We start from the raw sequence: 26,657 nt of genomic DNA on the forward strand, positions 1-26,657 counted from the left end.
GTAGAAATAATGAGGCTAACAGTTTTTATTCTCAGAAAATCGTATTCCCCCACTTTTGTTAAATAAACATTCAACATATTTAAATAATCCTGGTTTGAAGTGATGCCAACTCATTAGCCCTGTGCCAAGACTGGCTTGGGCCCCCTTGGCTGGCCTTGGCAACACTGCATCACCTAAACCAGTTGGGGACCTGACTGTGAGTGGGCTTGCTTAGCGTTTAGGTATGCGCTCAGCTGCGCCCCCAAGGTGACATTTCTTGGTATTGACTTACCCTATGTAAGTCCCTATGTCTGAAACGGCACTGAGACTCTGGAGATGGGCCCACAGAGGTCCATTGCCCTAACCATGGATTCTATGCCTTCGGCAGCGCTGATGATAGTATGAGAGTGGGAGATTCAGGGGAAATGGAACTAGTGGGAGGAGTTAGGGCATGAGGAGGGCGGTGTAAGTCACCGGGAGAGCTTCAGTAAGTGTAGGGCAAAAAGGAAGTTGGGGGACTGGGGGGGCGTGCTAACAGGGGTTGCTGAGCTAGGGAAGAGGAGGAGCCAAGAGGCGGGCAGCCGTTGAGGTCCTATGGGTCCCAGCTCCAGCCCGTCCTTCTGGCCCCTCCCCGCTGCTGCAGCCGGCCAGAGTCACACATATGTTTTCCTGTTTTTCATTTCGGTCCCATTACCCTCTGCCTTTTCTGCTCCTCAGAGTCAACAGCTGCTGCAGCTCCAGCCATACCCTGGAGCCCCTTCCCAGCACCTTTTCCTCCCCAGACCCCCAGTGTGCTGGTAGCCCCTCCTCCTCGAACCTGCCCAAAGGTCACGGGACTGGTAAGAGGTGGGAGACGGGGGTCAGTGGGTGAGAGGGGAAGTACAGGAGGAAGATGGAGTGAGAGTCCTGAAGACAGACTGAATGGAGGGGACTCAGAGCCTCTTGTTTCCTGGCCCCAGTGCTGACCCTCCCGAGGCAGAGCCCTCTTCCCAGAGACCTCAGCCCTACATTAATGAAACACCTGGCCGCAGGAGTAAACAATGTCTTGTTTCACTTTTTTCCTTTTTGGACTGTTGTAGCCACAGTGGAATATAGAAAAACAAATGGAGAACTGGGGAGGGAGGAGCTGAGATTCCAGCTTGGGGTGATGGGGCAATCGAGCTGTACCAGGGTGTATTTGTTTTCTCTTTCTCTTGTTAGGGGAGGCAGCACAGGCCAGTTGAAGCTAGGAAGGCAGGATAGGGGTCTCTGGGGGAGAAATGAGCTGCTCACGTTTAGCTCCCTGAGCTTGACTGAGGATCCAAGACCCTGAACTGTGTGTGGGTTTCTGGAGAAAGGGTATTATTTTGCTGTTGCCATTCATGGGTGGAGCTAGGGCAAGGGGCCCCACTGGCTCCTGCACCAGGCACTGTGTCCTGAGGGCCTTGCTGACTGCGTTCCCTGAGCCCACGAATCTGAAACTTCTCCCACAGGCTGTAGGATGTGTGTGTTGTCCTGTAATCTCCCCTAGGTCCTGAATGCACTTCAGACAGGGGAACGGGACAAGGGGTGCCGGTATCAGGAACACCGTTGTCTCGTGGGGTTCTAGACTCTGCAAAATTCTGTAAAGCCAGGTGTGCAAGAGCCCTTTCGGAAAGGTCCTGCCAGTCCCCGGCTGCCTAACTGATGGAAGCATTACCTTGTGAGCCAGGGTCTCAGGGAGGAATGTGAGCTGCCAAAGACGGTGCCTTTCTGCCCATGGTGCTGGTGCTAGGTGGTGGTTGACAAAAGAGGCTGTGAAGGACAGCCACCCCTGCCCAGTTTGTGTGGGCAAGTGCAGGCTAGGCTAGGAAGGAGGTTCTACCATGAGCATTCCTGATGAGGCCGCTAGGGTGTGCTGTTTGCTGGAGTGTGGGTTTCTGTCTCCAGATTCCAAGAGAAGGACTTCTCTTTTCAGATACCACTTAGGCAGGAACTAAACCCAACACACCTCTCTCCCTAATTGCTCTCATGCTCTCTCTCCTTCCTTTGTCCCTCCTTCATTTCTTCTTCTTTTCTTAATGTCCCATTAGGACACATGCCCACCCCTTGGTGCCAATGAATTGGGCCTTAAAAGGGCAGGCACGATGATGTATTTCCATGCGCCTTGTTTGCTTTATAAGAGGGCACCCTAACAGTTGCAATGCTGCCAAGAGGGCTTGTATTTGCCTGCAAAGAGATGAGAAAGGGGAGGACCGGCCAGGAAAGAGGTGGATGGGCTTCGTTGGAGGGTCTAGGCTTCCGGCTGAAGGACGGCGGAGGCTTTCTTTTTAATCTAATCACACCCTCTCCCAGGGAAATCCTTAGGAAGCCATCTGATCTGTTTTCTTGTCTGAAGAAGGTCTAGAGGCTGGGCAGATAGGAGGGGGTAGGGATGTTGGGGAGGTAGTGCAGTGCCTGTTAAGAGTGTGGGCTCCCTTGGCTAGCCTGCCTTCACTAGTCTGGCACCCTGGCATGGGACTTAGTGCCTGCCTCAAGGGGCTGCAGGGAGGATTAAATGAGGTAGGGCATTTAGGTGCCTAGCAGTGTGTCTGGCTCCAGTAAGTGCTCAGTAAAGTGCTGGGCTGTCTGAGCTCACTGGGAAGTCACAGAAAAGGGGCTCTTGGGGACACGTTCAGGGGGTTAGCCTGGGGTCAGCTGCTGCTGCCCATTGCTCCCTGGTTGTAGATCTTGTGGGGACCCTTACGAGTTTAGGAGACTCGTGCCTGTGGCAGAAGAAGAGGGGAAAGAGGATGGCTGCAGGCTGCTCCCCAGAAGCGGAGCGAGCTGGGTCCTTTGTCTTGAGGCTTTTATCTCTCTCTTGTGGGTGGGAATCTCCGGGGAGGTGTCAGGGGAGGGTTTCAGCGGATATTCATCCATTCTCCAGGTGTGCTCTTTTAGGGTTGTGGTCTCCACTGATTGGTCAGTGCCAGGACAGGGTCATTAGTCATTGAAGTTGATCCTGGTGTTGCCCACCTGGTTTTGCTGCTTTTCTGGGCCTGGAGCCGAAACACAATTGAGGCCTAGATGTCATCTCTAGGGAGGTGAACTTCTGTATCTGGCTGTCAATTGCTTGGCCAGTTTGTTCAGCTGTCTGTCTCAGTTTCCCTGTTCCACTTGCCAAGGAATTTTCCTACCTTCTTACTATTCTGTCTCAGTCATATACTAGAAGGATGGGGGCATTTCAAAGGCGTGTTAACCTAGATGTACAGAAACAGTGAACAGGGCTTGCTTAAGTCAAATATAAGCCTTTTAGTAAAGAAGTTATATGCCTGGGGCATGATGACCCATCATAACCTGCTCAGTTAGGAATTTATAATTAAATCACCCTTTGAAGTTACTCTCCATAGAACCCCCTTTTTATCCGCAGATTTCAGACATTTGTGAGGGTGACTTGGGAGAAGCATGATGTCTGGGGAGGCTAACATCTGGATCCTTCTCTGGTTTAAAGAAAAGTTTCAGGGGCTGGGATGAGAGGGAGTAGGGCAAAGATAATCACCTCTGGGATTTTTAGATGTTCATTCTCTGGCTGTTGAGTGACCACAGAGGCTGTTTTTAAAAAGTTGTGAAAAAGAACAGATAGTTGGATTTCAGAATGGATAGAATGTATTTCTTTTGGTCAAAGAGACCCAAAATATCCAATTTAAGCGGACTATAAAGGTAGAATAATCTATGATTTCCAAAAAATACTTAACTTTTTCCTTTTGTTACGTGCCTGTATGTTCAAAGTAGCTCAGTGAAATCCTAGTTCCCCTAATATTTTTAGGAGATTGGACTAAACTTGTATTTGGGGAAGATGTTTGTAAGAGTTATGCTTACCCAAAGATCCTGGTATATTTTCTTAAGGATGAAAGGGCACAAGAGGGAGGGTGGGGTGAATGCAGCCAGAGGCTTGAGTATAATTTCTTGACTTTGTTTCCTTGGAAGTAGCTTGAGGCTCAGCCTTGGGGTAATGGCCCAAGTTCAGGGGCAGCCACCCCTCACTCTGTGTAGGAAAGTGTGAAATGTTCTACTTTGGGGACAGCTGATCTAATCACAAGGTACAGGGACTGTGCTCACACTTCCTCTAATCTCAGTTTGAGACTTGTGTCACGTTGTGCAACCTTTCTGGTTTGGAACAAAGAAGTGGGCTAGGGTGGGGGCTGGAGGACTAGGAGTTAGGGCTGTGCAGTGTTTCTCAGCCAGCCCTGTCCTCATCAGGGCCGATTTTCGAGGAGACAGTTTCCTCAGGGCTTCAGAGCTGCGCCCAGCTGACAGTCCTTTCTTCTGATTCCTGTCAAAGGAGGTTCCTGAGGGAGTGTCTTCTTATCGTAGAAAGTGCTGAGCCCAGAGCTCCCAGTTGCCCTTTTTGCAGAGCTGAGGGGCCAGTGAACCTTGGACCCAGACACAATTGCTTCATACTCTTCTCTCCCGCCCTCAACCCTCCTTGACTTCTCGATTTGACTTAAATCCATAGGCCCTTGCCCAGCCATCCCTTTCACTGCTGGCTGAGAAGGAGTGGTCAGAGCACAGCTCCTGACTTCCACTGGCGTTGCTGCTGCTGCTGCAGGAACCTGCTCGCGCCTTTAGCCAGGTAGTGAGCGCTTTCCACTCTCTCCTTCAGCCTACCCCCCCGCATGACCCACCCCTCTCTGCTGCCGCGCAGTGTCCACTTCAGCTCCCCCGTCTCTCTAGCCCTAGTACCTCTCCACTTGCTCCGCCAGCCTTGCACGTTTTTCTCTCAGCTGTCTCCTGCTCTGCGGGGGCCGTCATCAGCTGCCCCACTTCAGCTGTTTCCTGGCTTTGGCTTTCTGTGCTGTATCTCCAGCAGCAGCTCCTGGGTGGGGAGCGGTCACCAGCTGACTCCAATCATCTTTAGCTTGGACTATCCATTGGGATCACCCTTCTCTCATTCCTACTATTTGGGTGATGCAACTATGCCGATGTGAGGGATTTGGTGGCAGAGGATCTGGAATACTAGGGACTGGGAAAGGTATCTTGGAAAAGAAAAGCAAGGAAAAGAGGAAAATAGTCTGTCTTCAGGATGGGGTGAGGTCGCTGGGGCTTTGCTAGGGTTGAGCACTTCACCTAAGTAGGGCGATGGTTGTGGGTTTCCAGCAAGAAATTGCTGAAGCCTTTAGGTTCGCCAGAGCTAGAATCCTTGGGAGAAAAGAGCAGTGCTGTGAGGAGACCCCACAGACTATTTGCCGATGTGAGGGAAGTGCAAGGTTGGTTCCTCATGTGGCAGGTGACACAGGTGACAGGTGAGCCTGAATTGGAGGGAAGACACACTTTTTATTATTTTTATCCTTACCTGAGGACATGCTTATTGATTTTAGAGTGAGGGAAATGGAGGTAGAGAGAGAGGGAGAGAAATATTGATGTGAGAGAGAAACCTCAGTTGGCTGCTTCTCCTATGCGCCCCAGCTGGTAATTGAACCCACAGCCTAGGCATGTACACTGACAGGGAATTGCACCTATGACCTTTTGGGTTATGGGACAACATGCCAACCAACTGAGCCACACTGGCCAGGGCCATACCTTTTTGGGGTAAGGCTGAAAAACGCTGGCTCAAATTATTTTGGCTACACCTGGGAACTGCCAGATGATTGCCCTGATTCCTGTCTCTTATCACAGCAGGCCCAGGCAGAACCAAGTTTCAGTTTTCAATTTTGTGAATCACATAGGCAGCACCAGTCTCAGCATGGTGAGGGACAGATCCTTCCTCTCTGGGTGATGGCTACCTTTCCTTAAAAATTCAAGTTGGGGTTGTTTTGATGAGTCAGCCAGCAGGAGAAGAGGTTAATGGGGGGTGGGAGGCAAGAGAGAGGTCTCAGCCGTGGTGGAGGGCGGATTGCCCATACTGGTCCCTCTGGGGGAGTGTACTGTGGTACTGGCGACTACCTGATATATATTATCTTCATCATTCTTCCTTAGAGGGCAATGCCAGGAAGCTGGTGAAGTCTTTCCTGTCCTCCTCCACCATGGTTGACGGCGTTAAGTACGAAGTGGCCTCCCAGCACATGGGGGAGGCCTCTCCTTTGGCAGAGGAGGCCTGCCCAGGGCCCGAGCAGGTGAAGCTGAAGAAGGAGATCTCGCTGCTGAATGGCGTGTGCCTAATTGTGGGCAACATGATTGGCTCCGGCATCTTCGTGTCTCCCAAGGGTGTTCTCATGTACAGTGCCTCCTTTGGCCTCTCCCTGGTCATCTGGGCTGTTGGGGGCCTCTTCTCCGTCTTTGGGGCCCTTTGTTATGCGGAACTGGGCACCACCATTAAGAAGTCTGGGGCCAGCTACGCCTACATCCTTGAGGCCTTTGGGGGACTGCTTGCCTTCATCCGACTCTGGACCTCTCTCCTCATCATTGAGCCTACCAGCCAGGCCATCATTGCCATCACCTTTGCCAACTACATGGTGCAGCCCATCTTCCCGAGCTGCTTCACCCCCTATGCTGCTGGCCGCCTGCTGGCTGCTGCCTGCATCTGTAAGTAGGGCTGGGGCAGGAGGTGCTGGGTGGAGCGCCAGGGTAGGGGCCTGGGTGTGAGTCTAGTCGGCTGGTAAGAGGTAGATGGAAATGCATTTGTAGGAAATGCATGCCCCTACAAATGCTTTTATTTTATTAAAAATTAATGTATGCTTTGTGTGAAAATTTGAACAGTACCAAAGTGTGAAAAAACCCACTGATTTACCTTTTACCAACCTCCCATGGTAAGCATCATTAGCAGTTTGTGCGCCCTTTCTCATTTTCTTTTTGCTTCTTCAAGAGATGTAGTTTTGTTCTATGGTTTATAAAAATGGGATCATAGTCCATATATAATGCTATAGTTTGCTTTCCCCCTAGAATTTATCAATGACATTCTTTTCTATTTACGGATCTATGTTTTATTTTTATTTTATTTTATTTTTTAGAGAGGGGGAAGGGAGAGAGAAAGACAGGGAGAGAAACATTGATGTGAGAGAGAAACATCAATGTTAGAGAGGAACACCAATTGGTTGCCTTTTTGTATGTGCCCCAGGAGACTGAACCCAAAACCTAGGCATGTGCCCTGAGTGGGAATTGAACCCATGACCTTTCAGTTTGCAGGATGACACTCAACCAACTGAACCACACGGGGCAGGGCTTGGCTAGATTCTTAACACTGTTATAGATAATCTGGTAGGTTGACTTACTGGTGAAACTAACTGGGATCCCCTCAGATGTAGGTATAGTCATGTATTTTGTGTAGGGCAAGGTTTATTCCATCTAAGTAAAATTTCTAAGACATCTGCATCCCTTTAAATGACAGAATTGTCTCATTTTAACCATCTTTGTTGAAATCTCTTTAAAACCAATGCTATATCTGCTTCTCTTAATAACTTGACATTTCCTTTGGTGACCTGGGGTTACCACTGCACATCTCAACTCTTGTATGATTATGGGGCCTTCCCAGGCCAGCGGGGTGGTGATGAATGTTGGCTTCCTCAGTGGCCTCAGACTGTTGGCCTGACTTCAGTTCATCGGGTTTCGTTGTTTTCTGGATTTGGTCTATGTCATCTCTGACAGTTGTCATTCCTTGATTCTGGCACTGTGCCCATCTCCATTGGTCACCCTTTTTTATTTTTTATTTTTATTTTTTAAAATTATTTTATTTTAAAGATTTTATTTATTTATTTTTAGAGAGGAGAAGGGAGGGAGAAAGAGAGGGAGAGAAACATCAGTGTATGGTTGCCTCTCACACAGCCCCAACTGGGGACCTGGCCTGCAACCCAGGCATGTGCCCTGACTGGGAATCGAACCTGTGACCCTTTGGTTCCCAGCCCACGCTCAATCCACTGAGCTACACCAGCCAGGGCCCGGTCACCCTTTTTTAATTTGCTGTTTCTAATTTGGGAATAGAGATGGGCTCAAACTCTTGTACACCCATGTACATATAAATGCACATGTACCCTTGTGTGGGTACATGCAAAGTAGCCACGATTATCATTAGTTTGCAGAGCTCCCCAGTGAATAGAATACAGAGTTTTGTGCTGCATAGATTCATGGTATATATTTCAGACAACTCTGGTAGAGTGAAAACTGCCCCAGACTTGTATTTGAGTCTGGGCTCAATAACTCCATGACCTTTGGCAAGGTGCAGTGACTATTTACTTCCAGGTTACTGCAAGAATGAAATCAGATTCAGTGAAAACCATAAATCATGGCTCAAATGTACCATGTTAATAATTATATATTTAAAATTACTATATCTCTTCACTGCTTATAGGACTTCTTTCTATCTCTAATAACTTCAGAGGCACATGGAGATCTGGGAGAAGGTTCCAAAGGACAACGAAGATTGTAAGAATTTAGGGACATATGATTCATTCATGAGTTTCTTCCTTCAGCTATTATTTAATGAGCACCCAGGACAAGTCAGATGTTGAGACCTCTGAGGACACTCTGCCCATATACAACCTGCAGTAATATCTCTGTTTAACTATAACCATTCAGGAGAAAGCCAAGAAGTATCCCGGGGGGAAACACATACACAGTAACAAATAATTGTTATGCAAGATAATAGGTGTGGTTAATGAAGGCACCATAGGAGCAAGTGGGACAACTTTCTTCTTATGGGGAGGAGAGCTCAGGAAGATGTCACAGACAGCACAATGTCTCACCTGAATTTTGAAAAGACACACAGCTGTCTTCTAGGACATTGCTCATAGGGTAACTGCATGTAATAATGTGTGGAGATGCAAAAAGGTACAGACTGTTTAGAGGATTGCAGGTAGTTGGTGGAGCTGGAATGTGGAGTAAGAGAGAGGGAAGAAGGTAGAGACTGGAAATATAGCTCAGGGTCAGCTCAAGGAGGGTTTTATATCATGCCTAAATAGGCTAGACTTTATTTTGAAAATAGGGGGGAGCTATTGATTTTAAGTGGGGAAGTAAAATCATATTTGCTTGGAGGAACTCCTTTGGACATGTGGAGAGTATTTTTGGAAAGAGACAGAAGGGAGGGAGACAGGTTTAGGGAGCTGAAACCTGAGTCCATATGAAGTGTGGTGAAGGCCTGCCCGCTGGGTGGCCTTTGGAACTGAGATGAGGGGGTAGATGCTGAGATAGTTGTAAGATGGGATTTCTAGGACGTCTGGATGTGGGGCTGTGTGGGAGCTCTCTGAGGTGATACTAAGGGTTGGAGCTTGGACAGACGGAAGTGATAGGACTGCCATCTGGAATAGGGAAGGTGGTGATGGGGTAGAGGGGGCATCTGGGGCTTTATTGGGCTGCTCATGCGGCTCTTCCATGGGCAGTGCCTTCCTCAGGTCATCATCACCCAGAGAGGGTCATTTCCTCATCAACTGAGTCTCGCCGAAAAGGGAGGCTGATGTGTATAAATGACAGTGTTTATTAATGTGCAATTGTGGGCATACACGTGTAATTTCTAAATACCAGAAGGCATGTGTTCACTTCCATGGAATCCCCTTCCTTGTACTGTGGCCATTGGGAAACCAGTCAGGGAATTGCTTGCAGGAAATGGACTGGGAAGGAAGAATGTTTTGGCTCTTCGAAAATAATTTCCTGACTTCCGCCAAGATGGAGGCATAGGTGGAAACACTGTGCCTTCTCCCACAACCAAGTTTGAATACAACAAAGCTTTGGAGAAACAAAGATACAACCAAAGGACAGAAAATTGAATTATACGGAAGTCCGACTACATCTAACCGTTCAACGGGACGGTAAGAGGGGCGGAGCCAGCAGCAAGCAGGGTCGGGCAGGACAGGTCCCCCGACCCAGGCGCGCAGGCAGACGGGAACCAGTTGGGGAGCGGGGCAGACCACGGGCGCATATTCGCGCACAGTGAGACAGACCACGCAGGCCCCAGGGGGCGAGGGCTGACGGCGGTGGCACACTCGTGTGCAGCGGGACGAAACGCCTGGGCCCGGTGACAGCAGCAACTGCGGCACCGGTGAGGGCCGTAGCGGAAGGCGGGGGACAGGACGCCATAGTCCCTCTTTGACCCCACCCCCACATACAACGTCACAACCCAGCGACTTAGTTGCCCTGTTCTAGTGAACACTTTAGGGCTCTGATCCTGCTATGGAACAGGCACGAACAACCCGAAAGATGGCGCGAGAAGAACTCAAAGTCCCAGAGCCAATAACTCTAAGCGACCAAGAAATTGCCAGCCTCTCAGAAGCACAATTCAGGACACTATTTATCAGGATGCTCACAGAACTGGTAGATTATAGTCACAAATTAGAGGAACAAAGTCACAAATTAGAGGAACTTATGAAGGCTAAACTAATTGAAATGAAGAGATGCACAGGAAACCAATAGTGATGGAAAGGAAACTGGGACTCAAATCAATGGAATGGACCAGAAGGAAGAACAAAACATCCCACCAGAAAGGAAGGAAGAAATGAGAATTCAAAAAAATGAGGAGAGGCTTAGGAACCTCCAGGACATCTTTAAACGTTCCAACATCCGAATTATAGGGGTACCAGAAGGGGGAAAGAAACAGCCACGAGTGGAAAACGTATTTGAACAAATAATAAAGGAGAACTTCCCCAGTCTGGCAAAGGAAATAGACTTCCAGGAAATCCAGGAAGCTCAGAGAGTCCCAAAGAAGTTGGACCCGAGAAGGAACACACCAAGGCACATCATAATTACATTAGCCAAGACCAAAATGAAGGAGAGAATCCTAGAAGCAGCAAGGGATAAGGGGACAGTCACCTACAAAGGAGTACCCATCAGACTGTCAGCGGATTTCTCAAAAGAGACCTTACAGGCAAGAAGGGGCTGGAAAGAAGTATTCCAAGTCATGAAATCCAAAGACCTACAGCCAAGATTGCTTTATCCAGCAAAACTTTCATTTAGAATGGAAGGACAGATAAAGTGCTTCTCAGATAAGGTCAAGTTCAAGGAGTTCATCATCACCAAGCCCTTATTATATGAAATGCTAAAGGGACTTATATAAGAAAAAGAAGATGAAAAATATTAACAGTGAAAGGACAGCAAACACACAGTTATTAACAACCACACCTAAAACAAAAGCAAACCAAGAGGACAGCTAGATCAGGAGTGGAACCATAGAAATGAAGAACACATGGAGGGTTAGAAATAGGGGAGTGGGAGGGGGAGAAAGGGGGAGAAGGCACAGAAAATAGCATAGAGGGTAGGTAGAATAGATAGGGGGAGGGCGAGAATAGTGGGGGAAATATAGAATCCAAAGAACTTGAGACACGTGGTTATAAACTAAGGAGGGGAGAATGGTGGGGGAGGGAGTGTGAGGGTGGAGGGGAATGAAGGGGGGGAATAGAACAACTGTAATGGTATAATCAGTAAAATATATTTAAAAAAATAATAAAATAAAAATAAAAAAAAAAGAAGAAAATAATTTCCTGATGGTGGTGGGGTCTATAAGACATGGGGCTCAAAGGCAGAGCCTCTGCTTGTAGGGAGCTCATGGTGTGGAAGAGACCCTCAAAAACAGTCTAGCATATTGTATATGGTAAGTGCTAGGAGTGGGGTGGCATGTAGCCTATTCAGGACATGATTTCTGCACTTGGCACTGGAGGAGGAAAAGGAATCAGAGCTGGGTGAAACACCCCCTTAGCATGACCTTCAAGGCCCACTTTATCTGACTTCTTTGACTCACTTTAGACATCTCACCCTCACCCTCTGTTCTCCAGCTACAGTTTGTTTTGCTTTTCCTTCAATTTGCCTGGCTTGTTCCTGCCTTAGGGGTTTTGTAACCAGGAATGATCTCCGATTGTCTCTTTTGCTGGGAAAGCTCTTTCCCTATATATCCTCAGAGCTTATTACCTCCCTCCATTCATATGTTTGCACACATGTTCCCTTACCAGAGACCTATCCTGTTTAAAGTGAAATTTTAAATTAAAAAAGTGGCTGCCTTCTATCCTGTTTTTTTTTTTTTTAAATCGTGCGGGTAGGTGTTTTGCCCACTGCTGAATCTCTGGCACTTAGAACAGTGCCTGTTGTCTGCTAGGCACTCAATAAATATCTGTTGAATGAAGAAGGGGCAAGTACATCCTAGATATAGGGAAGGGCAATGTAGAGGCACGAGGGTGAGAAAAAGTATGGGGTGTAGGGTGTGCTGGGAGATTGTGGGATGTGAAGAAACAAGGGAAGCCAGTGGGCTAGAGCATGAGGCAAACCTTCCTAGGGGTTTAGATTTTATTTTAAGGCACTTGAGGAGCCTTTGAACGGTTCTAAGCAGGGAGGCAGTGTAGCTGGGGTAGGACATAAGAAGCAAGGCTGGAAGCGAGACACTGATTAGAAAGCCCATTGCAGTGTAGGCAGGAAATAAAAACCTGAACTAGGGCAATGGCAGTGGGGGTACAGCTTATTTAGGAGATGATGTCTCTAGGAAAGGACAGATGGGAGAGCGATTTAAAAGGTACCATCAGTACAACCAATGACACTTACTGTGATGTCCGGTATAAGAAAGAGGTAGGTGACATCCACCAGCCTGTGAGTTCTGTGCCATAGGGACTAAGCCTGCCTTATGATCCATTGTATCCCTAACAAAGAAACAAAGGAAGGAGCTCAATAAATACTCTTTGAATGAAGAAGTGAGGTTTCTAGTTTGGGCAACTGGTATGTGCTGGCACAATGTAGAAGGAGGGGGAGGACACAATCATGTTGAATTTGAGATGTATTTGTAGGGTAGTAGGCAGATGTGCCCATCTGGAGTGCAGGAAAGAGATGGGGCTGGAGACTGAGCATTCAGCAAATATTCCTGAAGCACTTGCCATTTTACTAGCACTGACTATTGTCTTTATGGGGCTCTCAGTGTGTCAGTATGTACACACGTGTGCATGCTGGTGGGGGGCTAGGATAGGTGACCCGACACAAGATTACAATGGATTTTGATGAGTGTTGTGATTCTTGGGCAAGAAGCTGTAGAAGACCTGAACTAGCCTAGGAGTTTATAAACTCTCCATAAAAAAGTTTAACATGACACCTGAATGATGAAGGAAAATTAACCAAGAATAGAAAGGGGAGAGGAGCATATCAGGCAGCAAGAACAAAATCTATGAAAACTTGTAGCCAAGAAAGAAGGACATCTTGAAGACACTGGAAAGGGGCTACTTCTGGCCAAGATGGAGGCGTATCCAGACCAGTAGGAGGGGCGGAGTCGGGAGGCCGAGTGGAGAGGGGTTGCAGCAAAAAAAGCCGTGGCTGACGGACCCTGGGTGTGCAAGGCAGCAGCTGGTGGACCCTAGGCGTGCAAGGTGGTAGCAGGCGGACCCAGCAAGATTGTGAAGGGGCGCAGCGTACAAGGTGGCTGGCAGTGTAGGTGGTCCCACATTTGTGCACTGATAAACCAGGTGAAACTGGGAAATGAGATAGACTGAGCAACCCAGGGTCCCAGCACCGAGAAATAAAGCCTCAAAATACCTATTGAAAACACCTGTGGGGGTTGAGGTGCCAGAAGAGACTCCCAGCCTCACAGGAGAGTTCATTGGAGAGACCCACAGGGTCCTAGAATGTACACAAACCCACCCACATGGGAATCAGCACCAGAAAGGCCTAGTTTGCTTGTGGGAAGCTGGGGAAGTGATTGAAATCCAGCAGAGAGTGGAGCAAGTGCCACTGTTCCCTCTTGGACCCTCCTCCACATAGAGCATCACAACACTGTGACTGGGTTGACCCACGCACGGGTGAACACCTAAGGCTCTGCCTCTTACTACATAATAGGCGCATCAAGACAAAAAAAATGCCCAAAGGAAAGAATAGATCAAAATTCTAGAAAAAATACAACTAAGTGACCAAGAGATTGCCAAACTATCAGGTGCAGAGTTCAAAGCACTGGTGATCAGGATGCTCACAGAACTGGTTGACTTTGGTTGCAAATTAGATGAAAAAAAAATGAAGGCTACACTAAATGAAATAAAGGAAAATGTACAGGGAACCAATAGTGATAGGAAGAAAACTGGGACTCAAATCAATGGAGTGGACCAGAAGGAAGAAAGAAACAACCAAACAGAAAAGAAGGAAAAAACAAGAATTCAACAAAATGAGGAGAGGCTTAGGAATCTCCAGGACATCTTTAAACGTTCCAACATCCAAATTATAGAGGTACCAGAAGGGGTAGAGGAAGAGCAACAAGTGGAAAACTTATTTGAACAAATAATAAAGGAGAACTTCCCCAGTCTGGCAAAGGAAATAGATTTCCAGGAAGTCCAGGAAGCTCAGAAAGTCCCAGAGAAGTTGAACCCAAAGAGGAACACACAAAGGCACATCATAATTACATTACCCAAGATTAAAATGGAGAGAATCCTAGAAGCAGCAAGAGATAAGGAGACAGTCACCTACAAAGGAGTGCCCATAGGACTGTCAGCTGATTTCATAAAAAAGACCTTACAGGGAGGAGAGGGCTGGAAAGAAGTATTCCAAGTCATGAAAGGTAAGGACCTACATCCAAGATTACTCTATCCAGCAAAGCTTTCATTTAGAATGGAAGGGCAGATAAAGTGCTTCTCAGATAAGGTCAAGTTCAAGGAGTTCATCATCACCAAGCCTTTACTCTATAAAATGTTAAAGGGACTTATCTAAGAAAAAGAAGATAAAAAATATGAACAGTGAAAGGACAACAAACTCACAACTATTAACAACCACACCTAAAACAAAAACAAAAACAAAAGAAGAGCAAAGTAGGAGGGATCACAATACCTGATACCAAACTGTATTGTACAATTAAAAAAAATATGAACAGTGAAATGACAACAAACTCACAACTATTAACAATCACACCTAAAACAAAAACAAAAGCAAAAACAAACTAAGCAAACAACTAGAACAGGAACAGAACCACAGAAATGGAGATCACATGGAGGGTTAGCAACAGGAGAATGGGAGGAGGAGAGAGGAGGAAAAGGTACAGAGAATAAATAGCATAGATGGTAGGAAGAAAATAGAGCGAGGGTAAGAATAGTATGGGAAATGTAGAAGCTAAAGAACTTATAAGTATGACACATGGACCTGAACTAAAGGGGAGGAATGTGGGTGGGAGAGGGTGTGCAGGGTAGAGGAGAGTGAAGGAGAAAAATGGGACAACTCTAATAGCATAATCAATAAAATATATTTAAAAAAACAGTGGAAGGGGTTCAGAGTGGGCTATAGTGTTGAGTTTAAGATTGGAAAAATTTTTTTAGTGTTATTAATTGATTTTTAGAGAGAAGAAGGGAGGGAGACAAACATTGATGTGCAAGGGATACATCGTTAGGTTGCCTCTCGCACACTCCTAACTGGGGACCTGGCCCATAACCCAGGCATGTGCCCTGACTGGGAATCGAACCAGTGACCCTTCACTTCACAGGCTGGCTGGCAGTTAATCCACTGAGCCACACCAGCCAGGGCTAAGATAGGAAATGTTAAGAGCTGGATTGCAGAGGTAGATGGAAGTCATGGGAGAGGGTTTTCAGGGCTTTATAAACTCTTCTCGTGATTATTGCTGTGAAACAAATCATGGAAAATTTAGTAGCTTCGAACAGCAGCCATTTTATTCTTATCTTTCATGGTTTCTGTGGCTCAGGAATTTGGGAAGGCATAAGTGGGGCAGTTCTGGCTCAGGGTCTCACGTGGTTGTTTGACATGGTGTAGTGGCAGGAGCTGGAACTGGGGTGCTGAAGGTGGGGACTAGCTGGGTATCTTTTTCTCTTCAGGCTGTGTCAGGGCCTCTCCATGTGGTCTCTCCATTGGGACCGCATTGAGCTTCTTCACAGAATGGTAGCCTCAGAGCAGTCAGACTGTTTACTTGGCAGCTGAAGGCCTCAAGAATGGGTATCCCAGCAAGCCATGTGGAAGCTGCATTGCTTTTATGAAAGTCACATGGCGCCACTCCTGCTGTACTCGAGAGGTTGAAACAGTCACAGAAGATCATCCAGTGATGATCTGTGCTTCAAGAAGCACAGGCCTTACCTTTTGATGGAGTATCGAAGTCTCACTGTATGAAAAGTATGTGGGATGGGAGATACTGTTGAGACAGCCTGAGAAAATGTAATCTATCACAAGAACCATATTAAGGAGTTTGGTGGGCTTGCGATTTTCCACTGGCGCGCTGTGGCATGCTGGTGTGCTATAGGGCCTTTTAAAACATGTAATACCTGACTATTTAGTCAGGAGCACTGGCCTCTTTTACCATAGATTATTAAATAGCAGCAATGACAACAAAAAGTGACAGCAGCCAACACAACAGTAGCCATCTAGTGTGAATGAATCAAAATTATACCTATTTTTTGTCAGATCAGCAAAAAATACATTTTTTGGTGTGCCACATAGTTTTAGTACTTAGTTTATGTGTGCCATGGGATAAAAAGAGGTGGAAAATCACTGTCCTAAGGCAATGAGAAACCTCTTTAGGTATTTGAAGCAGGAGAGTGACGTTGTGACTTAGATTCTAGAATTTGTGGATTTTTAAAAAGATTACTCTGGTAGCAGTTTGCAGCACTGAAAGCAGGAGACCAGTTATGAAGCAGTTGCTGTGATCCCAGTTAAGTGATGACGGTGGCTTGGACAAGAGGCATGTCTGGGGGGATGAGGTTAAGACTTGGAACCTGATTGGATGAGGTTAAGACTTGGAACCTGATTGGATGAGGGCAGAGGTTGTTGATGATAAGGTGCCCAGGTTTCTGGGGTGGGCAACTGGGAGGATGGTTATGCCAGTTACTGAAAAGGGAAATATTAGAGGAGCAGTAGGTTGGAGAGAAATTGATGGGATCAATTGTGGATCAATTGAGTTTGTACCTGGTGATGTCCAGTCAGTAGGTGGTTGGATATTCATATGTATCTGGAATCATGACACTTGGGCTGGTGATGTACTTTTGGGAATCTTCAGTGTGTGATTTCAGTGAAATCACAGTAGCAGATGAGACGATCTTGGGACTGGATATAGAAAGAGAGAAGAGAAGGGCGTAGGACAGTGTTCTGAAGCTACCAACATGAAGGGATATTCTGCAAAAAGGTGGAGAAGAAGGATCTAGAGAGATAGGTGGGAAATGGGAGATGGTGAGTGGAAGAGGGCAATTTGAGAAGGAGTCAGTGGTCAAGTGTCCAATCTGATAAAAGGTCAAGCTAGATAAGGGGCGGAGTTGCTTGGATTTATCAACATGGAGGTCACTGCTGATTTCGGAGAGGGAAATTTCAGGGCGTTGTGGGTGGAGTCGGATTTCAGAGTTTATTCATCCAGTGAAACTTGAATGTCTGCTGTGTGCCTAGTTTTGGGGTAGGCCCTGGGGTTACAAGGATGACTCTTACTCTGTAGTTCACAGTCAGTGAGAGAGACAGGTATGTAAATCATTCTAATGCCCTGTAGGTTAAATGAGGGGCAGGGTGGAGCCCAGAGGAGAGGCTACACAGCCAGCATTTGGAGTTGGCAAATAGGAGGTAAAGGGAAACTGCCAGTCTTTTTGATGGAGTGGTGGAGTGGATGTCAGAGCAGGGAGTGTAGCTTAGATATACTTTCTGGAAGACTGACAGTGAAGGCAGGAAGGGTGGTTGTTAGAGGGAGGGGCCGAGGTCGGGGGAGGAGTTTATGGGAGGGACTTAAGCCTGCTTTAGCTAGGTTTGGGGGTCTATTTCTGGAAAAGCTGGATGGATGGAATATCCTTATCCTACAATAAGGTCTTCTCCTTGGTTGGAATGCTGGGGGTGCCCCGAGCCAGCATTTCTCTCCCCTGAACAGGGCAGAGGACACCCTCATCCCTTTGGGAGGCAGCAATCATGGGGGTTAAGAGCGTGGAATCAGGCAGAGTGAATTAGCCTTAGTTTCTTCATCTCTAGAATGCAGTCTTTGTCTCATAGAGGTATGGCTTGTATTTCTGCCATACTTTCATCCTTTTCTATTCAAACGGTGACCATTTCAAGAGAGCAGATAAAGGTTTCAGCTTCTGTCGGAGTGGCTCACTGTCCCTCTATAGGCGTAACCTTCCTTTAGAACTGCTGTGACTTACAGCCCTAGATAGGCCTTGAAATCATTTACCAATGATTGGTTAGGGCAGCAATTTCCAATCTTTTTCATCTCATGGCGCACATAAACTAATTACTAAAATTCTGCAGCACACCAGAAGATACGTTTTTGCCAATCTGACAAAAAGGTGATATGATTTTGATTCATTCACACCTGGTGGCTGTTGTTGTAATGGCTGTTGTCATGTTTTATTTATTTATTTATTTATTTATTTATCTTTCGCATCAGTAATTCTTTTTAAAAAATTTGATTAATTTTACTTGTTGTTCAAGTATGGTTTTCTGTCTTTCACTCCCATCCCAGCCCACCCCCTCCAATGCTCCCCACCTCCCTCCCACTTCCACCCCCTTTAGTTTTTGTCCATGTGTCCTTTATACTTGTTCCTGTAAACCCTTCCCCTTTTCCCCTGAAATTCCCTCATCTCTCCCCTCTGGTCGCTGTCCCCCTGTTCTCTATTTCAGTGTCTTTGGTTATATTTTGCTTGCTTGTTTCTTTTGTTGTTTAGGTTCCTGTTAAAGGTGAGATCATATGGTATTTGTCTCTCACTGCCTGGCTTATTTCACTCAGTATAATGCTTTCCAGTTCCCTCCATGCTGTTGCAAAGGGTAGGAGCTCCTTCTTTCTTTCTGCTGCATAGAATTCCACTGTGTAAATGTACCAAAATTTTTGGATCCATTCATTTACTGATGGGCACCTAGGTTGCTTCCAACTCTTGGCTATTGTAAATTGTGCTGCTATGAACATTGGGGTGCATAAGTTCTTTTGGATTGGAGTTTCAGGGTTCTTAGGATATAATCCTAGCAGTGGAATTGCTGGGTCAAAAGGCAGATCCATTTTTAGTTTTCTGAGAAAATTCCATACTGTTTTCCATAGTGGTTGTACCAGTCTTCCAACAGTGGACTAGGGTCCTCTTTTCCCCACACCCTCTCCAACATTTGTTGTTTGTTGCTTTGTTTATGATGGCCATTCTTACCAGAGTGAAGTGGTATCTCATTGTGGTTTTAATTTGTATCTCTCTGACAGCTAGCAATATTGAGCATCTTTTCATGTGTTTCTGGATCCTCTGTATGTCCTCCTTGGAGAAGTGTCTGCTCAAGTCCTTTGCCTAATTTTTAATTGGGTTGCTTGTCTTCTTAGAGTGGAATTGTGTAGGTTCTTTGTATATTTTGGAGATTAAACTCTTGTCTGAGGTATCATTGGCAAATATGTTTTCCCATATGGTTGGTTCTCTTTTTATTTTAATACTGTTTTCTTTTTTTTTAAATTTTTTAAATTTATTTATCTTTAGAGAGGAAGGGAAGGAGAGAAGGAGAGAAATATCAATGTATGGTTGCCTCTTGTGAGTCCCCTGCTGGGAATTGGCCTGCAGCCCAGGCATGTGCCCTGACTGGGAATCGAACCTCGATCCTTTGCTTCACAGGCCCACGCTCAGTCCACTGAGCTACACCAGCCAGGGCTTAATACTGTTTTCTTTAGCCATGCAGAAGCTTTTTTTTTTTTTTGACGAGATCCGATTTGTTTGTTCTTTCCTTTATGTCTCTTGCTCTAGGGGACATATCAGTAAAAATGTTGTTGTGTGGAATATCTGAGATTTTCCTGCCTATGTTCTCCTCTAGGACTTTAATGGTGTCACAGCTTATATTTAAGTCTTTTATCTACCTTGAATTTATTTTGGTGTATGATGTAAGTTGGTGCTCGAATTTTATTTTTTTGCACATAGCTGTCCAGTTCTCCCAACACCATTTGTTGAAGAGGCTATTTTTACTCCATTTTATGTTGCTGCCCCTTTGTCGAATGTTAATTGACTGTAGAGACTTGGGTATATTTCTGGGCTCTCTGTTCTATTCCATTGGTCCATGTGTTTGTTTTTATGCCAGTACCAGGCTGTTTTGATTACAGTGGCCTTGTAATACAGTTTGGTATCAGGTATTGTGATCCCTCCTACTTTGCTCTTTTTTCTCAAAATTGCAGCTGCTATTCGGGGTTGTTTATGGTTCCATATAAATTTTTGAAGTGTTTGTTCTATGTCTGTGAAATATGCCATTGGTACTTTAATAGGTATTACATTAAATCTGTAAATTGCTTTGGGTAGTATGGACATTTTGATGACGTTAATTCTTCCAATCCATGAACACAGTATGTGTTTCCATTTGTTTGTGTCTTCCTTGATTTCTTTCTTCAGTGTTGTGTAATTTTCTGCGTACAGGACTTTTACCTTCTTGGTTAGGTTTATTCCTAGGTATTTTATTTTTCTTTTTGCTGTATGAAATGGGATTTTCCCCCTTGATTTCTGCTTCTGCTGTTTCATTGTGTTGTCATGTTTTAATTTGACAACATAAGGGAAAAGAGGTCAGTGACCCTGACTAAATAGTCAGATACTGTATGTTTTAAAATTTCTTGGTCACACTGGTTGAAAATTGCTGGTTGAGGTAAATTTTTTTGTATGCGTGGGTGACTTCACTCACTGCTGATTTCATTGTCAGGGTAATCACATGTTGCCCTCTCTGCCTGAAATTCTTCTTCCCCTCCCCCAACCCCAGCACCAGCCTCCATATACTCAGACCAGATAACAGGGGTCCTGGTACCCATTGGCACCCCCTTCACTGCCCCTGAGTGGGTGCGTTACCTCGCAGTGACTTTCATACTGTCCTTCCTGGAATTGTCCATGTTCACTTTTCTGTGAAGGCTGGGGCCTGGGTCTTAATCACAGAGCCTGTGCAGGGCGTGGAACACAGTCGGTGCTCAATATATGCTTGTTGTGTGGATGATGATTGGATGGATGGATAATTGATTAATTCTGAGCTCAGACAAAACTTGCTGTCCTGTCCAGGCTACTATAAATGGTCACTCTTCCCAACCAGAGAGGTGTGCAGATGGCCCTTCCTGAGGCTGAATATTCCGGTTTTCTGGAGTTCTTCGAGATTGTTCCAGTTCTCTGCAGCCAGAGCTCCATGACCCTAGTGGAGACAATGCCACTCCCAGTCTCACATCCCTGAATCCAAATAGGAAGGCACATGGAGTGGTGGAATGTATACCAGCTTTGTAGCTGGCATGGATGACTTTGGTTTTCTCAATTGTAAGATAAAGATAACATACCTACTTCCAAAAATTGTTAGAGAGAGAGAGGAAGGAGAGAGAAAGAGAGAGAGATTAGATAGATATGGATTTGTTGTTCCATTTTGATGCATTGAGAGGTTGCTTCTTGTATGTTTGTGCCTTGACCAAAGATTGAACCCACATCTTTGGCGTATCGGGATGACTCTTTGATGCTTTAGCCCACTGTGCTACCCAGCCAGGGTTATACCTACTTTTAATTTTACGGTAGCTTCAAGGGCTGAGACTCTTTTTCCTCTTTGTAGGAGGTGGAAATTTTCTCTTGGCAGAGTCAGGTCTGGGTATCCAGAAGTCCAGCTTCAGCCAACAGCCCTTAGTTTGGAGCTGACGGGCTTTGGCCCATTGTTAGCTGTGTTGGGTGATTCTGTTCCTGCGTTCACTTGCCCACCGTGTGATCTAGTTTTTTTCACCTTTTGCTAACAGGACATTTTACCTCTGTGTCTTCAGTCCGCCTACTATACTAGTCAGCTGGCAGCACATATTCAGGGACCCCTGTGAACAGACAGACGAACTACTGTAGTCTTTGTGTCCCTGACACTTGACCTTAGTGACTTGCATGTAGTAGGTGCTTCAGTGAATGTTGACTGGGTGGATGAACCGAAGATGTGGTTCCAGACTCAGCTTGGCTGAGAAGGGCGCTGTGTGCTTTTGGCCTTCAGGGTGGTGGGGCTGCTGTAGGAATCTGGCAGTGGGGTGGGCAGACAGTTCCTACTGAGTCTGCTAAAGCTGCTTGTGGACCGTGAAGGACTTCAGACCTCTGTATATTTGTCTGAAAACTTTGGCCACATGCAGTTTTTTCTGGTATTAGAATGACTGACTTTGTGAACTTGTGGCTGATGAGGTGGAACAGCCAGATACTGAGCCCCCAACTGATTTTTGCTCTTTGAACTTTATGCTGGGAAGCTGGTTATCTCTCCCGAGGGGTTTTCCCAAGAGCCATTTCAAGTTCATGGTGGGGAAACTCTCATTTCATGTCCCACATTCACAGCAACACACAGGCTGCAGTAAGAGCTGTGGGGTCTGTGTGAACTTTGGAACAAACTTCATCAGCAGTGAGGGAGGCAGAATTCTGTGCTGGTTTGATTCTCAAGGCTCTTTGGGGGTTCACCCTTGGTCTGCAGCTTCATTGATCTGTTCTTTTTCTCTGTTTCAGGAGAGTGTAGAGGAAGTGGGGGAAGGAGCCAGGGACAGTGAGTCCAATCCCTGGATGTACACTGAAATTACCTAGGGGGTTTCAAAAATACTCATGGTGCCCTGGTTGGGTAGCTCAGTTGGTTGGGGCCTCATCCTATACACCCACAGGTTGCTGGTTTGATTCCTGGTCAGGGTGTGGTTGGGGCACATGTGGAGTAGACCAAAGGGTGTTTCTTTACCCTGCTCCCCCAATCAATAAATAACGTACCCTCTGGTAAGGATTTGAAAAAGCTACTCATGGCCTCTTCTTCTCCTTCCTTATTCCGCCAACCAAATAAATCTGTACCACTGGGCAGAAGAATGGGAACTGGCTTGGAGAATGTGCATTGAAGAAGCGGGAACTTGCTGCTGAGGAGAGCTGATGGGGACTCTGGGAAGAGAGCCTCTGAGCTGTCACTGTGCTTTAGGATTACCTGGGGAGCTTTGAAAACCTATGATGCCTGGGTTCCACCCCGGTTTCTGACTTCACTGCCTGGGTGGGGGCTGAGCCCTGGACTTGATTAAAGCTTGTCAGGTGAAGCCAATGTGCAGGCAGGGAGACGTGCTGAGGTAAGTGGAGGGTTTAGGGTTCTGTGATTACCAAAGGCAGCACACCCAAAGCCAGCAGGTCATCAGACTTCCCTGGGAAACCCTGCCATAGACCGCCTGCATCGGGACTTCTGAGGTGGAACCCCAAAGCTGTAGGTGGTGGTTCTGATGCTCACTTAGGCTTGGGGTTCTGTTTCTGAGGATCTGAACTCAACTAGCTGAGCAAACCAGAAAGGATCCAGTGAGCAAGGACCAGCCAGCTTTGAGAAGGAAGGGAGCAGATGGAGTGGCTGAATACGAGACCCTCCTGGTACAGACTCTATGCTTGCTCCCTGATGGTGCAGAGCCATGGTGACTAAAGTGCTGACTGAGTGCCGGGAGGCAGAGTACAAGGATCTGATTCAGTGACCCCTAGGGATCTGCTTGGTGTGTCTTCTTGCCACATGCTCTCACCCGTGATGCCCGAGTAAGCGAAATGCTTCTCTCACCTGAAGAGGTGAAAGAGTCTGAGCACCGTCTGCTCTCTGAGAGTTATAACAGCACCTCGGAAGGATGGAAGAAGTAACACCTGAAGGAAGCCAGGAGGAGAACCTGTATTTTACCATTTTAAGGTGTATAGAGTTGGGCATCGCAAACAAAACAGGCAGCAGAAAAAAGGAGAAAAAACTCGAACTGTCTGGCTCGAACAGATCTGAGGCTTGTTCAGAATGCACACCTATCTTTCTGAGGAAACCGCAGTGGTGGAGTGTTCTGGACACAGATGGGTGTGACCAGTTACGGAACTTGGCTGCCCCTGAGCGAGGTGACTCTGAGTATATTGTACGAAGATCGGCCTAATGCAGAGACGTGTGGTTTTTCTTGAGCAACATTCAACAAAAAACTCGTTCGCACCAGTTAAGCCCCACAGACCGCTACCCTTCTGTCACCTGCTGTGGGATGAGTGGCGTCCCTGGTGAGAAGACACCTGAGATGTATTACTGGTGACTTCAAAATTCAGGATGTGAAGTGAGTGGCAGGTGGAATTTCCATCTCACTGTCATTTGAAAGCTGTGTATGTGAAGGAAAAAAACACAGACAGAGTGCCTGGCTGTAAATGCCAGGGCACCGGAAAGACAGACTCTGGCAAGGGATGGGGCAGATTTCCTAGGGCTGGAAGAGATGTGTTTAATAAGGCTTTAAAATAAAATTTTAAAGGAAAGGAAAAAGGCCCTGATAATAGTATAAACCCGGGTATTTTGGAGTCTTTGAGGTATTATATAGGAAGGATAAAGATGGAAAGGTTGCTCAGTAATACACTTGGAGAAAATAGAAGACTGGGAACGATGTTTTTGGATTCCTATCTATAAACACTGAAGACTAAACATATTTATTTGATTTTTTACTCCTTTTACTGCAAGGGGGAAACATTTTCATATTTGATTAGAATATGATATAAAAGAGTATATTTTGTTAAGAAATGATGGATTTGCCAAAAGAGCTGAGATTAATGTAGTATATCAGGAAGAGGTGGGTTTGTATGGGGACCTGCTGTAATCAGGAATGCCTGCTCCCCAGGGCAAGGTCATGTTTTGACCCTTTGACTGTGGTGAGAGGGAAATTTCCGGACGCTGTGATGCAGACCCGTTGAAGGGTTTTACTTCCCAGCGAGTGTAACGAACAGTACCACCCAGTGCCACTTCTAGCTCTGCCTGCAGGTCAGTTTCTTCTCAGAGCTGAACAGAAGTTGCAGGTATGCGCCCATCTCGTAGGAAGTACACAAGCACACAGCCTCTGTTAATCCTGTCTGCTTACCTTGGGAAGAAGAATTATTACATGGTTTTCAGAGGTTCTCAGGATCCACTTAGGGAGTTTCCCTGGAGGTCTCTCCTAGTACTAGTGCATAGAAACGAATTCTCACCCCAAGGCAAGAAGCATGGTGAAGAGAACAAGAGCATAAAAGCAAAAAGAGACAGGAATGGTGTCACTGGGGGCGGAGACGGCACACTACCGGATCAGAGGGGGAATACTTTGCTTGGCTAATAAAGATGATAAAGTTTATACCAAGGGAAAAAGATGGTGGTGAAGGAAGCTTCAAGTCCCTGAGCATCTTTATTTACTTTAGTAAGTAAAGTCAGCTGCATTCCATTAAAAGCAGTACATTTAAAAAAAATGGTTTATTATGGAAAATTTCAAACGTATCTGAGAGTGAATAATACGATGAACTTCCAGGGTTCGTGCGTGACACGCAGCATGTTTTCTCTGTGCTGCAGCTACCCCACCCGCACCCCGCTACATGATGATCGTGGCTTTTGCTTTTTTTTTTTTAAAGATTTTATTTATTTATTTATCTTTAGAGGGGAAGGAGAGAGGGAGAGAAACATCAACGTATGGTTGCCTTTTGTGCATCCCCTGCTGGTAGTTAGCCTGCAAGGAACCAGTCTGCAACCCAGGCATGTGCCCTGACTGGGAATCGAACCGCAATCATCTGGTTCACAGGCCCGCGCTCAATCCAGTGAGCTACGCCAGCCAGGTGGTTTTTGCTTTTTAAAAGCACTCTGTTAACGTCACAATCTGTAATGAGCATCTTTCCATACAACAGGTAAAACTCCCCTGCTGACAGAAATGCACAAATTGGGTCAGAACACAGCATTCAAATAGAAACTGGCAATAAGAGACCCACAGGAAACAAATAACAGCAAAAGGCGTACAGTGAAGGTACATCAAGAACATGTAAGTTGAGGAAGCAGGTGTCTCTCCCCACTAACTGCAGGGAAAACACCAGGATTCAAGGCTTAAGGGAAAACTCATTGCGGCGGTCATGGTGAGGGGTCCGTGCTCACTGCCCACAGACTATGACTTCACAGCTTTCCCTTCAAATTTCCGTCAGCTGTCTCATCTCAGTCCTTTCCACATTCTCCTGTTTCATCCTTGCCTGGGGCTCTCCAGGCCCCCAACCCCAGACACACCTATACTGCAGACGGGCTGCCTAACCCGGCAGCCACCTACGATTTCCTCTAGGCACACAGTATTCGCCAGCTTCCAAAGGGGGCGGCAAGGGCTCTCCTTTATTAGCATCTCGCTCCTTTTTGTTCTTTTATTCTTTTTCCATGTTGAGATTGTTTTATTGCTTGTTCCTCTTCAGATGCCATTGCTCCTGGGCCTGTTCTCCTCCTGATTCTCAATTCTCAGATTGTCTGTTGCATTGAGTGCTCTGTAGCAACACTTGGACCCACAGACCTGCTTCCCCTCTCCTCCAACTCTTACCAGAGAGTCACTGGGAGCAGGAACCAAGAAGGGTGCAAGGGACAGACCACCAAGTCTAATGAGGTCCAGCGAGGTGCTGCCCCAGTGGATTACTTAAAGCCAATCCAAGATGTTAAATTACTTAACCTGTAAAGCTTCAATATACATCTCAAAAGGACAAGGGCTCATTTATTTTTATTATTATTGAACATTACCAGGGGTAATGTGGAATCCTTATGAGGACATGACTATGCTTGCTCCTAGAAAAAGAAATGCTAGGTTCCACTGAAATACACTCTAAATTTTAGGCAAAGAGGTTGCAGAAAAGTTTAGGGCAAAGAATTAGCCTGGGATTAAAAAGTAAAAAGATCAAGAGCTTCTTTAAAATGAAATTATTAAAAATTTTAATTATTTACTTGGTTTTAGAGAGAGGGGTAGGGAGGAGGAAAGACAGGGAGAGAAACATCAATGTGCGAGAAGACACATCGATCTGTTGCCTCTTGCAGGCCCCCAGCTGGGGAACCTGGCCTGCAACCCAGGCATATGCCCTGACCTGGAATCAAATTGGCAACTGTTCAGTTTGAAGGCTGACACTCCATCCACTGAGCCACACCAGCCAGGGCTAAAATGAAATTCTGATAGAATAGTTGAAAATGATCTTACTTAGGAAAAAAAGGAGAATCATCTGAAG

At 46.2% G+C, this 26,657-nt stretch overlaps 1 protein-coding gene across 5 annotated transcripts in view; it reads left to right on the forward strand.

Annotated features, from left to right (window-relative positions):
* Positions 1–640: 640 nt before the first annotated feature.
* Positions 641–26,657, forward strand: part of SLC7A7 (solute carrier family 7 member 7) — a 38,548-nt gene continuing 12,531 nt past the window's right edge. The window contains exons 1-2 of one of the 5 annotated variants that reach the window (XM_037037694.1): positions 641–818; positions 5,893–6,438. In XM_037037694.1, the coding sequence (XP_036893589.1) occupies positions 641–818; positions 5,893–6,438 (724 nt within the window). Of the gene's footprint in view, positions 819–4,432; positions 4,550–4,643; positions 4,949–5,088; positions 5,220–5,612; positions 5,757–5,892; positions 6,439–26,657 lie in introns of those variants that run through there. The other 4 variants (XM_037037697.1, XM_037037695.1, XM_037037696.1 and 1 more) reach the window with 4 other exon arrangements.

This window comes from Sturnira hondurensis, unplaced genomic scaffold, assembly GCF_014824575.4.
Source record: "Sturnira hondurensis isolate 20B ecotype Veracruz unplaced genomic scaffold, ASM1482457v3 Scaffold0023357, whole genome shotgun sequence".
NCBI lineage: Eukaryota > Metazoa > Chordata > Mammalia > Chiroptera > Phyllostomidae > Sturnira > Sturnira hondurensis.